Source organism: Hyperoodon ampullatus (genome assembly GCF_949752795.1).
Source record: "Hyperoodon ampullatus genome assembly, chromosome: 17".
NCBI lineage: Eukaryota > Metazoa > Chordata > Mammalia > Artiodactyla > Ziphiidae > Hyperoodon > Hyperoodon ampullatus.
In genome coordinates, this window is record NC_136930.1 from 69,790,337 (window position 1) to 69,806,103 (window position 15,767).

The following is a 15,767-nucleotide window of genomic DNA, read 5'->3' on the forward strand; positions in this document are numbered from 1 at the left end:
CAATGCTTAAAATATTGATATTTACTATTTGGCTTCTAACAGAAAAGTCTTGCTGACCCCTGTCCTAGCCTGAAGATGTGCTGTCTTCTCCATCCTTCCTCGCAAGTCCCTGAATCATCAGAGTGGGTCTTTTCTGGTCCTCCTGGGCCATATAACCAGACCTAACCCCCACTGTGCAACATTCCTGACCAGGAAAGTGAGGGGGTGGCAGCCTTCCTATCGGTGCTATTAATGCTCGTGTTCTGGTTGAAAATGCCCTGTTTTACAAGTAACAGCGTGTACGCCCTTGTGCATTCAGCAACACGGCAGAGCTAGAAGCTCTGGTTTTGGAGGTCAACACACAGGGGGTAAATCTTTAATAAATGTTACTGAGTGCTTGTTATGCTCCAAGCAGTTTGTAGGTATCAGTCCATTCAGCCCTCACCCTCACCGTGTGTCCAAGGCCCACTGACTTTTTATGCCACGACACACTTTGGGGACAATGATATGGCGTTGGGAAAACCGGATGGGAGGACCGGCACGGCACTTCCAGCCCTTCCCTCAGGGAGGCTAGAAGGATCAGTAGCAAGCTGTAGCCCTTAGCATATGGGAAACCCTCTCTGTGACTCAGGTGACATCAGGTGACACGACTATTCCAGTTTACAGAGTACAGTTTACCCTATGTCAGAGCTGGCAGTGGGCAGAGCTGGGATTTGGGCAGGCAGGGTGCTCCCAGAGTGGTCCCTCCTTAAAATGTGCACACAGTGGTGGCCAGAACAGCCACGCACATGGCTGTGTGTGGATTAAATGAAACAACACACATAGCACATCACAACGCATCTGGCAAATAGGAAATGGTTGGTAAACATTAACCATGGTACTATGTGTTATTTGACATGATAAGAATTATCATTACAATCAGCATTTCTATGCAACACAGGGGTACAGCAGGCTCTCTGTGAATCAAGGAATGGATGTGTTTACTGAATAGTCACTCACTGTATTAGTTCGGGCTGTGTAACAAAATACCACAATCTGGGGGCTTAAACAACAGAAATTTATTCTCCCCCAATTCTGGAGGCTGGTAGCCCAAGATCAAGGTACTGGCAGGGTGGGTTCCTTCTGAGGGCTGTGAGTGAAGGATCTGTTCTGAAACCCCCTCCTTGGCTTGTAGATGGTAGTTTTCTCCCTGTATCTGCATGTCATCTTCCTTTAATGTCCGTTTCTATGTCTAAATTTTCTCTTTTTATGAGGACACCAGTCCTTTTGGATTAGGGACCATTCTAATGACCTCATTTTAACTTGATTACCTCTGTAAAGGCCCTATGTCCAAATAAGTTCACGTTCGGAGGTGCTAGGGGTTAGGATGAATCTGAAGTGTGAATCTTGGGATTGAGGGGGCACAATTCAACCCACAGTACTCACTGCCATCGGTCTGCTAAGCTCTGGAGGTGCAAACTTAAAGATGAAAGCATGCTTCCTGGGTAGCTCAAAAATAGGTATTTGGAGGCTGAACAGAGGTAAATAACGTCTCTGGGTATTTTTCTAGTGTTATAAATGTTAAAAACGGGTCCAGTAGGGTCTGCTATGTCAGGCATTTCTCTCTGAAGGTATGCTAGACCAACAGCTAGCTCTGGTCACATTTTCATCTCTCAAATAGTTGCAAAATAACAAGGGACATCTTTTTTCTTCTTTCTGTTATCAAAGGAACATCTAGGGTTTTTTGGGGGTTTTTTTTTTTTTTTTTTTTGAGTGTTAATGAGACGTGGTTCTCACATGAAAGACGGTGTCTGGTGAGAAATCAGGATGTCTGAGTCTTGGTCCCATCCAGTAATGACAGCACACAAGTGTCTTCTACCAGCAAGAGCTCGTGGCCGTAAAGCTGCGAAAGCAGCATTAGCGAGCCTGTTATACTCCGCTGACTCCAAGGTCACGGAGGCTTGCTGGTGCCTGAAATGTTTTCCTGTGTGAAAGACCTTTCCTGCTGAAAGGCTTCAAAGCATTGATGTTTTTCCCCCAGCCGGCCTGGGCATGGAAACCACCTCCAGGATTTCCTCAAGCTTTTTCGATGTTCAGTGCCTATCCCTTCGATAAGCCTAGAGGAGCAGAAAGGAATTCTTCTTGGTTCTGATTGCAAGAAGAACAGTAAGGATCCTGGATTCTTTTCAGGGCTTTAGAGCGTCTGCTTGTTATCTTCTGTCTTGGTGATTCTTAAGAAAATCACATCGATACTTTCATTTAAAAAATGGCTCTGTGATTATTTGAACCTTGGAGAGAAGGTCAGGCATTTGCGACCGGCTTGACATTTCTGCACTTTGACCTGATTAAAAAACTTTGAAAGGCTCCTTCCCCCCGTTTTTCAAATGAGAGAGAGGAGGGCCAGAGTGGGAATTTACCCTTGGTTACTTACCCAGCCAGCAAGCGAGAGACCTGTTCCTCCTGTCGTAACACAGGTCTGTAGTTCCGTGGGTGTTTGGTTTTTGTTTTGTTTTGTTTTAGCTATTTTTAACAGCTGAAATTACTCTATCTGAGCCTTGACATCAAAATCAAACATTTCCTTCTTTAACTGATGTCTGTGTGGAAAGGAGCAAAGGAAGGCAGGAAGACAAGAAAAGAGGAAGAAAGGAAGGAAGGGAGGGAGGAAGGAAAGGGAATTAAACACAGTTTTCCATATATTGGTGGAAATTTTCAAACATATTTTAGTCTAGTGATTTTTTTTAAGCCGAGTCTACATTAAAAGGGAATAATGCTGCCTGGAAGGGAATGGAAGTACCTTGGTATCACCCCAAGGCCTGCCTGTGCCAAGGCTGCAGGCCGTGCTGTGCCACCCGTTCCCTCCCCTCGGCCCTGCCCACCCTCAGCAATGCTTAGGTGTACGGGGCAGCATAATGGCACAAGGCTGTCCCGGGTTCAAATGCTGGCTCACTACCTTTTAGCTGTGTGGCCTTGGGCAAGTCATTGGCCCTCTCTGGCCCTCATTCACTTTTCTCTTCTGTAAAATAGGGATAATGTTGTCCATCTCAGCATTGTACTGTAAGAGAGAATCAGATCATCTTGAATTTGCAGGCCCACTAGATGGTAGCACATGTTGCCTGTCTGTCCCCATCACAGAGGAAAGGGCTGTGTGACATGGGTGAGTCTCTCTTCCCTTCAGGGTCACCCTTTCCCCTTTGCTAATGGACAGGCAGGGCCACGTTCTTCCGAAGGCGTGTTCTCCTCCAAGGTCTTCAGAGCTGTTGGTGAACTATTTCATATGTAGGTTGTTTACAGTATGAAAAAGTCATCAAGATTCCACACCATAACACAGGTTTGTGTCAAGGGCTGAGAGGGGGCACATTTGCTGCTGGGAAGGAGGTCCCAGGCTACAGCCAGGCAGATGGAAACCATGCTGGCAGGGTCTGAGACCAGGCTCCACCCTGTGACCTTGGGGAGTGCCCTGTGACTATTCCTCCCGGTGGCTCATTGCCTCATCTGCTATGACTAGGATGGATCTGAGTTAACATAAGTAACTCAAATTATGTAATAAAGCAACATCTCTTTCTACTTATGACTGTACAATGTGTTTGGTGTATGGGTGACCATGGCAAGCACGCAGGCCCACCATGTGAAAGTGAGAGGGGTGCGATACAGCTGAAGACCTCAGCAGACTCGCCCTGTTACCCCGAGGACATCGGGCAGTGGGTGTCGTAATCAGATTTGGAGGTGACCCCGGTCGCAGTGTGTCGACGGCCTGAGAAGGGATGAGGGGGCAGGTGACAAGGAGGCCCGTTTGGGTCTCAGTAACTGGAGCATCAGTAACTGGAGTGAAATTGATGAGGCCAGAATCTAGGTGGAAAAGAAAGGACAGTTCCCAGAGGGGCTGAGAAGGCAGAATTGCCAGGACAAAGCGAGGGAGAAGGTGATGAAGGCGGTGGGATTTCTGGGTTGGGCAGCAGGGTGGGTGGTGGAAGCAGTCCCTGAGGAAAGAAAGAGCCCGGTGTGGGAGCAAAGAGCAGGATGGAGGGAGGGGGCGGCGATGGGTTCATCTGGGGCGTGCTGGGCTCCCAAAACCTTGAGATGCTGCTGTTTCCGAAAGTCGCTGTATTCAGCAGCAGGCCTCCTGGTCGGGCACGCGTCCTGCGTCCATTGTGCTAACGACCTGACCAGGAGTCCCAGGGCCAGAGGCAGGAAGGGAAGTGCTGACAGAGGCCCTCCTGGGCAGGAAGCCAGGTGTCCTGGGACAAGGCTGGGGTGAGGGAATGAGGCAAATTCAGGAGGAAGGTTTTGAAATCACCAACAGTGATTTGTGCTCCTTTACCCCTTAGAGAACTTCCCCCAGCACCTCAGTCAGGCTCCTACCTCTATAGTTTCGAAAAGACAGTGACCCAAACACAGCAAGAACCGAGCAACTCGGCCCAGAGAGAATGGGAGCGGCTGATTTCACTAATCCTACCCCGAGCAGGCTCTGAGCAGCTCACCCACAGTAGCTCATTCATTCCCAATGACCATCTTAGAAGAGAGCATCTGGTAATATACCCATTTTACTGATGAGGAAACTGAAGCTCAGAGAGGGTGAGTGGTTTGCCCAGAGTCACAGAGCTGTTAAGTGGAGGAGCTGGGATAAACTCCTGGAACCTGACTTCTTAAGCAAGTACGTGTCATTTATGCCATCATGAGTTACAGCTGCTGGATGGCATGTATTCCCTAAAACTGGAATCTACTGTGGGCCTGTTTCCAAAGTAGCCGCAGAGATATGGGCCTGAGCTTCAACTACGTCTGTGAGTTACATTCAGAGTAGGTTCAGGTCCTGTTCGAAAATAAATACACACAAATACATAGCTTTCCTTTTGGTCAACTGTAACCATTTAAAAAATATAATGGGAAACAATCCCATTCCATTCTTAATGACACCAAAAATTAAACAGAATAAAATTAAAAATCTTTTTCTCAAATTAATTTTTCCAAATAACATCCACAAAATGTTTTCTTGAAACTTGAAAAAGTGATTTTCAATTTCATCTGGTAAATAAACAACCAAAAAATATTTTTAAAGGAAAAATAATGTGGGAAAACTTTTACCATTTGACGACAGAATATAGTATAAAGTGACTCTAGTTTAAGCAGTTTGGGAATAGAGCCAGAATTAGCAGAGATGAATGAAAAAGAATTGGTACTCACCAAAGAAAACTCATTTACATATAAGGACTTAATATATGATAAACATGGCATTTCAAATTCAAGGGGAAGTGATTTTCTTATTTATTTATTTAGCTAGTTATTGGCCGCACTGGGCAGCTTGTGGCATCTTACTTCCCTGACCAGGGATTGAACCCCAGACCACGCAGTGAAAGTGTTGAGTCCTAACCACTGGACTGCCAGGGAACTCCAACAATTTTCTTTTTTAAATAAGTGATGTTGACAATGCAATCTGTAAAATATATTTTAAACAAAGGGAGAAAAAACTAATTAACAAACCAGAGATGATGCATTTTGGAGCAGACTATCCCTTTGGGTGAGTCTGAAAGCTGTCACCATCTCATTCACCCGGAGAGGAGGTCTGCCTTGGACTAAACCGTGGATTCTGAAGCTGAAGGAGCGGGGCTCAAGCCCAAGCACAGCCACTTATCAGCTAAGCACTTCGGGTGTGTTTACTGGATCTGTTTCCTCATCTGTAAAATGTGCACAGTAGTGACACCCACAGCATGGGTTATCGTGAACGTTAAATAGCAATGGTATTGCGAGGTTCTTGGCAAATCAGTAAACTCCTGTGAAGTGCTACCAAGCTCACCCAGCTTTCATGCTTCACTATGCTTTTGCATTCACAAAGAACTTGTTCTCAGAATTTTCATGAGATGCATGTGGAACCTCAGATGTTAGATTCTGCATGGCAGCAATGGCTTATCTGGGGGTCCTGCCAGCCAGGGGAGGGGGACAGTTGCGGGGTGTGGCAGAGAGCTGACCCCAGGCCCTGGGATGGCGACAGATGAGCTGACTCTCACTTTGGAGGTGAAATTCATCCTTTAATTAGAGCTCTTTCCCCTAGACATCAACCTAAATAAAGGTGGAGGGCAGCCAAGGCTTCCATTTTAAGACCATAATTGGCAAGTTCCGCCCTGAAATCCCATCATAACTCTTCTCTGAAATTGCAGTGTGCTCACCATCTAAAAATACGCACCTCGGTTTGGCCATGCTGCAAAAATGCCACTTGTAATGACCATGAAAATAGCAACACGTGGAGGATGCTTAAGGAAATGAAAGCCCAGGGTCTCTGACAGGGAAGCCAGGTCCCAAGTTCAGAAATACACGGCTCCACATTCTGAGGATGGCCCTGCAGCTCTAGGACAGGTGTGGGGCTTTCACCTCCTCTTGCTGAGTCCACGTGAAATCTGGTTGCATTATTTGGCCACTTCTCTGGATAAACCTTTTTTCTCGGTCTCTTTTTCTTTACTTTCTTCCTTCCTTTCTTCCTTCCTTTCTTTCTTTTTTTTTTTTGTCTATAAACAATGTTAAATTTATTAACAAAAGTCCCCTCACAGAGCAAGCTTCAGATCTAGGTAGTTTCACTGATGAATTTTATCAAAGAATTCCATTCTTTCCCTTTCTTTCTTTCTTTCTTTCTTTCTTTCTTTCTTTCTTTCTTTCTTTCATTGAAAAGAAGGGTGGTGGTGCTAGATTGTTTTGCTACTTTATTTACCATTCTAATTTTAGTGATGCTCAGTGCTCTGGTGTCAAAGACAAGTTCAAGATAAAAATGACAGTCTTCCCCATATAGCTAAGAGCATGATTCTGTCAAAGAAAACGACCTTTTCCTACCTGGGGATAAGTTTCTGAAAAGGATGCTCAGCTCTGTAGGAAGCTCAGAGGGATGGAAGTAGCACTGGTTTAGAGCCAGGAGGCCTGGGTCTATCTCTGGCTTGGTCACTGTCCAGCTCAGCATTCTTAGAAAGTCACATAACCTCTTCCAGCTTCCGACTCCTTATCTGTGAAGGAGGCATTAGAGTCCCTTCCCCACCCCCCATCTGGGGCGCTGCGAGGATCAAACATGATGATGTTTTACAGACAAGGAAACTGAGTTGATGGCTTATCACCCCCAAAGGGCTTACGGCACTTCGTAAACTGTGAAATGTTACACCTAAGATTGCCATTGTGTTTTTCTAGCACAAGGTAGACACTCACAAATATTTGTCATAAGGGTAAACTACTACCGTCTTCTGGAAAAAATTTAAAAAAAGTCAAAGACAGAAAGAAAAAATAAGTAGATAAATAGATTTTCTCCATTAACTATCAATGCTGTACCCACTGAATGGTTCCATACAGTATTCTGGTATTAGCACTCCCAAGTGGGCATGGAGGCCTATTCTGGGAGGTGGCATCGTGCCTAGTTTGATGCCATTTGTGGACAGAATAATGCACTCATCCCCCTGGGCCCACAGTCCTTCCCCATGGTGGAAGCTTAAGCCCCCCGTGCAGGGTCACCTCTGTCCTCACAGGGACACAGGTACTCTGGCAGATGTCTTTGCCTCTGCCAAGCATCTCTGTGGCAGCCAGAACCAGATGTCCCTCCCTCTCGCCGTGACGGCATGTCCTGTGCAAGGACTGGGAAGCAGCAGAGTAGAGCGGTCGGAGGCACAGGCTCTCTGGATGCAGAGACCTGCTTTCCATCTCGTTCCACTCCGAAAGCACAGCACGCTCTGGGCAAGCCGTTTTCACATCCCTGTGCCTCGCTGTCTTCGTCTTTTAAAGAGGGTGTCTTAGCTGAGGTTTTCCAGGAAACAGACTCTGAGATGGAGATTTGCATGTGCAGAAAGTTTAGTGCTCAGTGCTCTTGGCAGCAGCACCTGTAAGGAAGCAAGGTGGCAGAACTGGGCAGGGGTGGCAGTAAAACTGACGCAAACCAAACAACGGCCGCGTTGATGCCTCAGTGAGCTGTGAAGCGGGGCCGGCCCTTGGGAGTTGGCCCATCTTGAGGCAAGGGGGCTGGGCCTTTGTATACCCACAGGGACTAGTTTGGGGATGAAGGCTGACCCTGTGGAGGGGAGGCAGCTAGCCTAGACCTAGGGAGTTCCTAGAGAGGGACTCAGCTGGGAGCCCTGGCCATAAGCTTCCAGCAGCTGGGATATGAGAGCCTTGGTCCTGAAGGCAACCGGGCAGCACATCACAAAGTACCACATAAGGAACACTGACGAGCCTGTTATTATCATGGTTACTAGCGTTATTCTGACGTCTGCATGATAACAACTGTACTACAATGTTTGTCTCGTCATTTCACATTCTCTCCCTTCTACTGTGAGCTGCTCAATAGAAACACCCATGCTTTTGTTGCTTTGGTTGCTTTGTTTTTCACCTCTGTACCCCTAGACTTGAGCACGGGACCTTGGCTCATATTAAAAAAACTCTTAAAAATCATAGTAGAATGCAGAGATGGATAAAGAAATGGGGTCACATGGGAACGGAGACCACCAGGAGGGAGCCCTTGGGCACCCTTTGGGGGCATCAGATGGCACTCCACTAACCGTCCCTGCTTTCCCTCCTAGTCTCTCTGGACTCGTGGCAGTCCCTGGCCCTCTCTTCAGTAGTTGTTGATCCATCCATCCGGAACTTTGACGTGGCCCACATCAGCACCGCTGCCACGGGTGACTTCTCTGCTGCCCGAGACCGCTGTTTGTGGGGTAAGGGGGGTTTCCACCTCCAGGTAGGGGGTTGATTGGGACGGGACCCCTCTCACACAGGTGCTCCTCGGGATTCAGACCTCAAAAACACATAGGAGACCCCGAGATCACCTGGGGTGCCTGGCCGGAAGGAACTCACCTCAGGGAGAAGACCCCGGCGGGGGGTCTCTGCTCTGTAGTCTCCTCATCCTCCTGCAGGGTTGGCCACGGTCAAGGTCTCCAAGGGGCTAAGCCAGCTAGAAAATGCACACATTGAACCAGGTCAGAGGAAGAGCAGAGGAAGAATCTAGGGGGTTGGTCTGAGATGGAGATGCATGGAAGCTGTGACGGCTGTCCTCAGATTACAGGTGGGCCGTCATGGCCAGGAGGAAGGATATTGTCCTGGCCAAGCTCATGGGGCAAGCAAAGACCTATGGGTGAAACTCAAATTTCAAGAGACATTTTTCAGTGCAATATGAAGAACTTCCTAATAGGCAAAGCTGTCCACGGATGCATACTTCCTTTACAGGGTTTCAGTCACTGGTATTTAAACAAAAGCCAGGTGACCATATGATCAGAATGTTCTGCAAAGGCTTCACCTTGTGAAAGAGGCCAAGACTGGGTAACATTTACACTTCTTCAGTTCTGAGATTACATGGATCCTCTCCCCTACAAGGTTGGAAAACAATATGCACATATTACAGCCAGGGCCACCATGTACGGTTGTATAGGTTTTGGGTGGTGCCATGGCACAGAGACTGGGCTGTGAATAAAGCCTTTAGGCAATGCACAACTTGCTCAATCAAACAAAGCAGTACTATTTTCAGAGCTGTTCTTAGGACTGAATACCCTAATGCCATGAATCTTTTAAACAGTCTAGTGCATGACCTGGTACAGATGGGAAAGGACATAACCCCTGATGGAAGGTGGTGGGTGTGATGGGGTGGGGGAGGCAGAGGGAGATGAGGCTGAAGAGGAAGGCAAGGGCTGGAGCGTGAAGAGCCTTGTCTGGTATGACTTCAGTCGGAGAATGACAAGAGCACATTTGTGACTAAATAAACAACCAATATCCGGACTGTTGTGTGGAAAACAGATTGATGGGAGGGTTGGGTCCTCCACCACGACTATTTTATTCCCAGCCCCTAGCACTGTGCCTGGTGTTTAAATGAAGAAGTGAGTGTTTGTATAGATGGATGCATGCCTGCTTAATTGGATGGATGAATGGATGATGCATGGGTGGATGTACAGATTCATGAGGCATGACTGGTTGGAAGGATGGCTAGCTGGCTTCTCGCCTTGGAAACTTTGACTTTGGGCTGACCCTGAAGGAGGATGAGGAGACTGCAACAGAGAGCCCACCCAAGGTCTTCTCTCCCAGGTTAATTATTTGCTGCTGGGCATCCCAGGTTATCTTGGGATGAATGGAAGGGTGGGTGGGTGGATGATACACAGGTTTATGGACGTAAAATTGCATGGATGGATGGATGGATGGATGATGCTTGGATAGATGGAAGGTTGCATGCATGGATTCATGGATGCATGATTAGATGGTAGGATGGATGGATGGATGGATGGATGGATGGATTCATGGGTGCATGATTGGATACATGACTGAGGTGATCTCTCTGGCCCAAGCCCCACTCACCTCCTCCTCTGCAGAATGCTCCCGTCACCAGGCCTGCCTTGTCACCACTCTGCAAACCCAACCTGGCGCTGTGAGGTGTATGTTCTATGTTGATACCCAGAGCTGCACACACAGCCTGCAGGCACAAAACTGCCAACTTCTGCTCCGTGAAGAGGCTACCCACATCTACCAGAAGCCAAGTAAGTGCTGGCCTGTGTCTTTGCAGCCATTCCTGAGGGCCTGGGTGTGGCTGGGAGGGACTGTCCGAGCACCTGGTGACTCATGGGCAGTGGCTTTTGAGGTTCTTAAGGGAAAGTCAGTCAAAGTCCTCCTAGGCTCTGTGGCACTCACATGGGATGGACTGAAGGAAGGTGAAAAACCCTACTTCTGACCTAGAACTTCTCTGCACCGCCTTTATTCATTACTTCCTTTGAGTTATAGAAGCCATTTTGGCCTTTGCATTTCTGAGTAAAATAATTAAATAGGCCACTTTTTAACTACTATTTTAGAATTTACAAAGTTATTTCACATACCTTATCCCATTTGATACTCACACTATCCTGTGAGGTGGCAAGATAAGGGTTTTATCCCCGTCTTAGAGATCAGGAGACTCTGGTCCAGGGAAGTTAAGTTACTTCTCTGATTTCACACAGCTAGCGACGACAGAACGGGGACCTGGAGCCAGATCTCCTATCTCTAGAGGCAGTCCTCTCCCACAAAACCGCATCGCCTAAAGACCACACCACGGTGCCCGGAGAGAGCAGCTGCTTCCGGCTCAGTTTAGTTTAGAAACATTGAATAACGTGCTATCATGTGTCAGCCCTTGTGTTAGGTGCTGGGGATACAGGGGTGAAGCAAGCAAGGAGAGAGCAGCATATAAGTGCCTCCCTAAGTGAACTAATAAGAGCTGTGGAACAGGAAACATGGGAATCGAGGGCCTGGGGGACACACCTCCCCCATTAAACATGCTTATGGGATGAAATGAGTAATTTTTTAGGAATGTTGGCCATGTCTGCCATCTTATCTTCAAGAGCAGATGTCAGCAAACTCTCTCTGTAAAGGGCCAGATAATAAATATTTTAGGCTTTACAGCCACAAGTCTCTGTTACAGCTACTCAACTCTGCTGTTGTAGCAGGAAAGTGGCCACAGACAATAACAAATCCACAGGCTTGGCTGTGTGCCAGTAAAACTTTATTTACAAAACCAGGTAGCAGTGGGATTTGGGCCCACCCTGTGCTTGAGCATTAACGGTCCTTCAGGCCTGTCTGGATCCAGTGATGTGTCCTCTGCCCCTCCTCCACCTCAGCCTTTAGATCCAGAGAGGGTCCCCAGGGCTGGGAGCGCTTTGATTCCTATAAACTGACGTCTTGGGCCCTTAATCTCAAGGCTTGTCTTCTCTCGGGACGTTTGTATCATTCAGTGAGTTAGATAGATTTCACCCATAGTGTAGCTAATCTGCATGGTAGTCTTGCTGAGGATTGCCTTCACTCTGAGGTCTGAGTTCTGTAAAACAAATACGACTGCTTCTCTCCTAATTCTGTGTGTCTCAAATTCAATGTGAAATGCTCACTTTCCAGCAGAAGATGCATGCCCATATTTATCTACAGAGATGTTATTTGTTTGCACCTAATGTATACGTAGAGCTACAGATAACTTTCTTAATCCAGATAGTCACAGGGCCTAAATATGTGGGTATTCTGAAAAGAATCCACATTTCTGCAAAAGATTCCAAAGGGAGAAATGCACATCAAACATTTTCCCCATGTTGGATCTCTTTCAGTCTGGGATTCACTGGGCAGCCTCTGGAGGGAGGCTTAAATACCACCATCTGTGGGAAAGCAGGCTTGCCTTCCCTCGAAATTCTTTAGCTTTTACATTTTCTGTCTTCGCTCCCTGCTTCAGATGCTGCCACATTGGTGAAATGTGGCTGTTTCCTGCAGAGCTGACCTCAGATGGTTTGCTACTTTAGCGCCCACAGTCCTGAAGGCTGGCCCGAGAGCCTGTGATTTGCAATTGAAACAGGAAATCTCGTGAGAAGGAAAGAACCGTGGGAGTGAGCGCCGTCATGATTTGTGATCAAGGCCGGATTACAATCGGCAAATGCTTCCTTCCATCCTGAGTTTCCATTTTGAGTTCTAACTCACATGCCAGTGTTTATGCAACAGAGAAGTTTTCACTCACTGTTTCCTTCCTCCCTCCCTCCCTCCCTCTTTCTCATTCACTCATTCATGTGTTGATCTCCTGTCATTTGCCAGGCACTGGGCTTGGGACATGACAGGCGTTGTGTTATTTATTCCTAACATCTTTGCATTGTAGGGACTGCTACTGTTCCTATTTTGCAGATGGGAAAATTGAGGATGAGAAGAATTATAGAGGTTTTCTAAAGTAGCTGATCCATAACACAAAACACAGACCTGCTGGACTCCTCAGACCATCCATTGTTTCCTCCTCACCACATCGACCCTCAGTGGCCTGGAAGTCATGAAAGCACATCACGCCAGGGAGTCTCGGCCCCAGCACCACTGACATCTGGGACCAGAAGGCTCATTGTGGGGACCTACCTTCTCTATTGCAGGATGGTTAGCAGCTTCTCTGGCCTCTACCTATGAGATGCCAGTAGCTAGTATCTCTCCCCAACCCTTATGACAACGAAAAACATCTCCAGACATTGTCAAATGTTTCCTGGGGTCAAAACCACCTCTAATTGAACCACTGCATGGTACCAAGCTTTTGAGGAATGGATAGACTTCCGCCTGTCTGCCTGTCTGTCTGTCTGCCTCCTCTCCCAGGCTCAACATGATGGAAATAATAAGAGACCCCCTGCTTGACACACACACACACACACACACACACACTCACACACACACACACACACACACACAGAATCTCTTCACCAGTGTTGGTTTCCTCCGTGCAAGGCCCTAAGGCCTGTGGGGAACCAGGCACAGGCCTGTCTTAAGTCCCTGAAAATGGCATCTGGCACTGAGCCGGGGCCCAGCAGAAGTTTATTGAACCAATGAATGAATGTGAGAAATATAGTGGAGGGGATAAGATAGGGCTGAAGAAAGGCTGATAAGCGTCTGGAGGTAGCACTACAGGGGGGAACGGAAGGCCTGTGGAGCACAGTGCAGGGTGGCCGGCAGCACCAGCGTGAACTCATAGACGGGGTGGGATCCGGACCTGCACAAAGCGGAATGGACACTGCAGACCTGGGCCGAGGCCTGGCCTTGACCCTCTGTGAACCTCTGACCCTGTGGTCAGAGTTGGGGCTCGGAAAAGTATAGCTTTGGATCCTACATCACTTTGAAGCCCTGACAGCTGCCCACCCCCAGACTCTAAATCTATTTCCTCACCAGTCAAATACAAGTACCGGGTCTGCAGTGCCTTAGCTGCAATTCTGAAATCCAAACACTCTAAAAGTCAGAAAAAAAAATGTTTTTGTAAGTTGGTGGCAAACTCGTCTGGTGGCAACATCTGACCTGAAGTGACCGAAGAAACGATATTATGTGTTCGTCCCTCTTAGTAGGAAAAACCTATACATGTCATCCCAGAAGTAACTGGTGTGTCTGTTGATGGGTCTCAACTCCACACCCCCCTGGAGGATTGAGCCTTGCACGTTCTGTGCCCCTCTGTTCTTTTTAAAATCCAAATAATTCAGAATTGTGGTAACATCTGGCCCCAGGGTGCTGAGTCAGGGGCTGTGGGCCTGGGTCATCTCTCTCGGAAGAACTTGAGATGGCACATCTGGGGAGGGATTGCAGTGCCCGGGGAAGATCAGGTGTCTTTCCTGGGTTTCTTTTCTTTCTTTTTTTTTTTTTTGCCACATTGAACACTAACATGACTAGACTTAAGCTATTGGGACCTGAATGAATAACTAACATTTTGTTTTGTAATGCAGAAAGCAGTGTTTGGGCTTTTAGATTTGTTTCTTAAAGTATATTCGGAATCCCTGTGACTAGAGCACCAGCTGCTCTCTCTCTCTCTCTCTCTCCCCCCACCCCAGACGTCCCTCTGCTCGGCTTTGGGACATCCGCACCTTCTGTGACCATCACCACCCACGGCCGGCTGCTGGGCAGGTCCCAGGCCATCCAGGTGGGCACTTCGTGGAAGCAAGTGGACCAGTTCCTGGGAGTTCCGTATGCCACCCCACCCCTGGCGGGAAGCCGCTTCCGGGCCCCGGAGCCCTTGAACTGGACAGGGTCCTGGGATGCCACCAAGCCACGGTAAGGGTGGAGTGGAGTACATTTTAGGGGATGCCCAGGGAGGCCCTCTCCCATTCTAAGCCTTCAAAATGAGGCTTGATGACAGAGCAGCGCGTTCGAATTTGAGCCATGCGTGGAGCGGGGGTTATATGTGTTAAGATGGTGTCGAGTGCTTTAACACATAAGCTCCCACTTGTCGGTGCCTTAACACTGTCTTGGCCCCGCACAGTCCCTCTGGTGATGGAAGGGCAGGTGGGCTTTGCTCCATGCAGTAACGCGGGCACCCAGGCTGATGTGCCTTCTTCAGCACAAACCTTCTAAGGTTCCTTCTAGGAGCCTTCCTTGACTTTGCATCCAGGAAAGAGAGGCTGTGGAAGAGTCTGCAGGGGAGGTTTCCATGGGCCACAGCTGCAGGTGGGGCATGCATTCGTCACGTGCCCCAGTGTGGCGGTGACCAGGACTCAGCCTCCCAGCCACTTCTGACTTCAGTGGGGCTGGGAAGTAAGCAGAGAAGGAAAAACACGTGAGCTAGTGAAAAAATAATTTAAAAGGACTTTGATTCCCCCAACAGGAACAATATTGAAAGGAATTTTCAAAAAAGGGGAAAAAATGGAATATCTTATTTTCCTTCGTCATCGACTGCTTTCAATTTTGCCCATCCCCTCCCATGCATATACCACTATAAAGAGTTGACAGACTGGATATGACTTTGTGATTTTTCTAACTAAAGCATGTTCAGAGAATCTGTGGAAGGAGCACCCATGTCTCCCTCTCCCATCCCCACGGCCTTTCCCTTCCCACAGGGGTCCACAGCTCTGTCTCAAGGCAACCGTATTCTCCCTGTCCATCGCTCCCACGGCTGGCTGCTGGGCAGGTCTACAGGCCCAGGGCCAGATAGAGGGGTGGGCAGGAGGCTCTGGACTGCTCCAGGCAAGCAACAATGAAGGCTTAAACTAGGACAGTGGCAGAAAGATGCAGAAAGTCATGAATAAGTCTCCACCATTGGGCAACCAGAGAAACAAATATGGACTAATTAGAATACTTTAGCGCGTTAGGATACACCCATTTGACAGATGAGGTGGTTGAGGCTTTTGAGTGGAGAGTAGTTGGAGAGCTAGGTTCATCAGAGCCCAGTGCTAACAAGGCCTGGGCGGGTAACCATCATGCCTCCATTAGATGTGTCCCAGATGCAGTCTCAGCTCTTATGCCAGGAGATGTTCCAACTGGCACACTTGGACTCTGTACTGATGTAGAAAACAGGTTGGGACACCTCATCCCAGCAGGTCTGCTCACTTGGAGCCAGGAAGGGCCCAGGTTGCAGGTGACACACATTT

General features: G+C 48.0%; 1 protein-coding gene across 1 annotated transcript in view; it reads left to right on the top strand.

Annotated features, from left to right (window-relative positions):
- Nucleotides 1–15,767, top strand: part of TG (thyroglobulin) — a gene marked incomplete at both ends in the record, with an annotated part of 239,988 nt that overhangs the window by 115,302 nt on the left and 108,919 nt on the right. Inside the window, 3 exons of the mRNA XM_079722325.1 lie at nt 8,493–8,627; nt 10,266–10,430; nt 14,235–14,454. Of these exons, the coding sequence (XP_079578451.1) occupies nt 8,493–8,627; nt 10,266–10,430; nt 14,235–14,454 (520 nt within the window). The remainder of the gene's footprint in view (nt 1–8,492; nt 8,628–10,265; nt 10,431–14,234; nt 14,455–15,767) is intronic.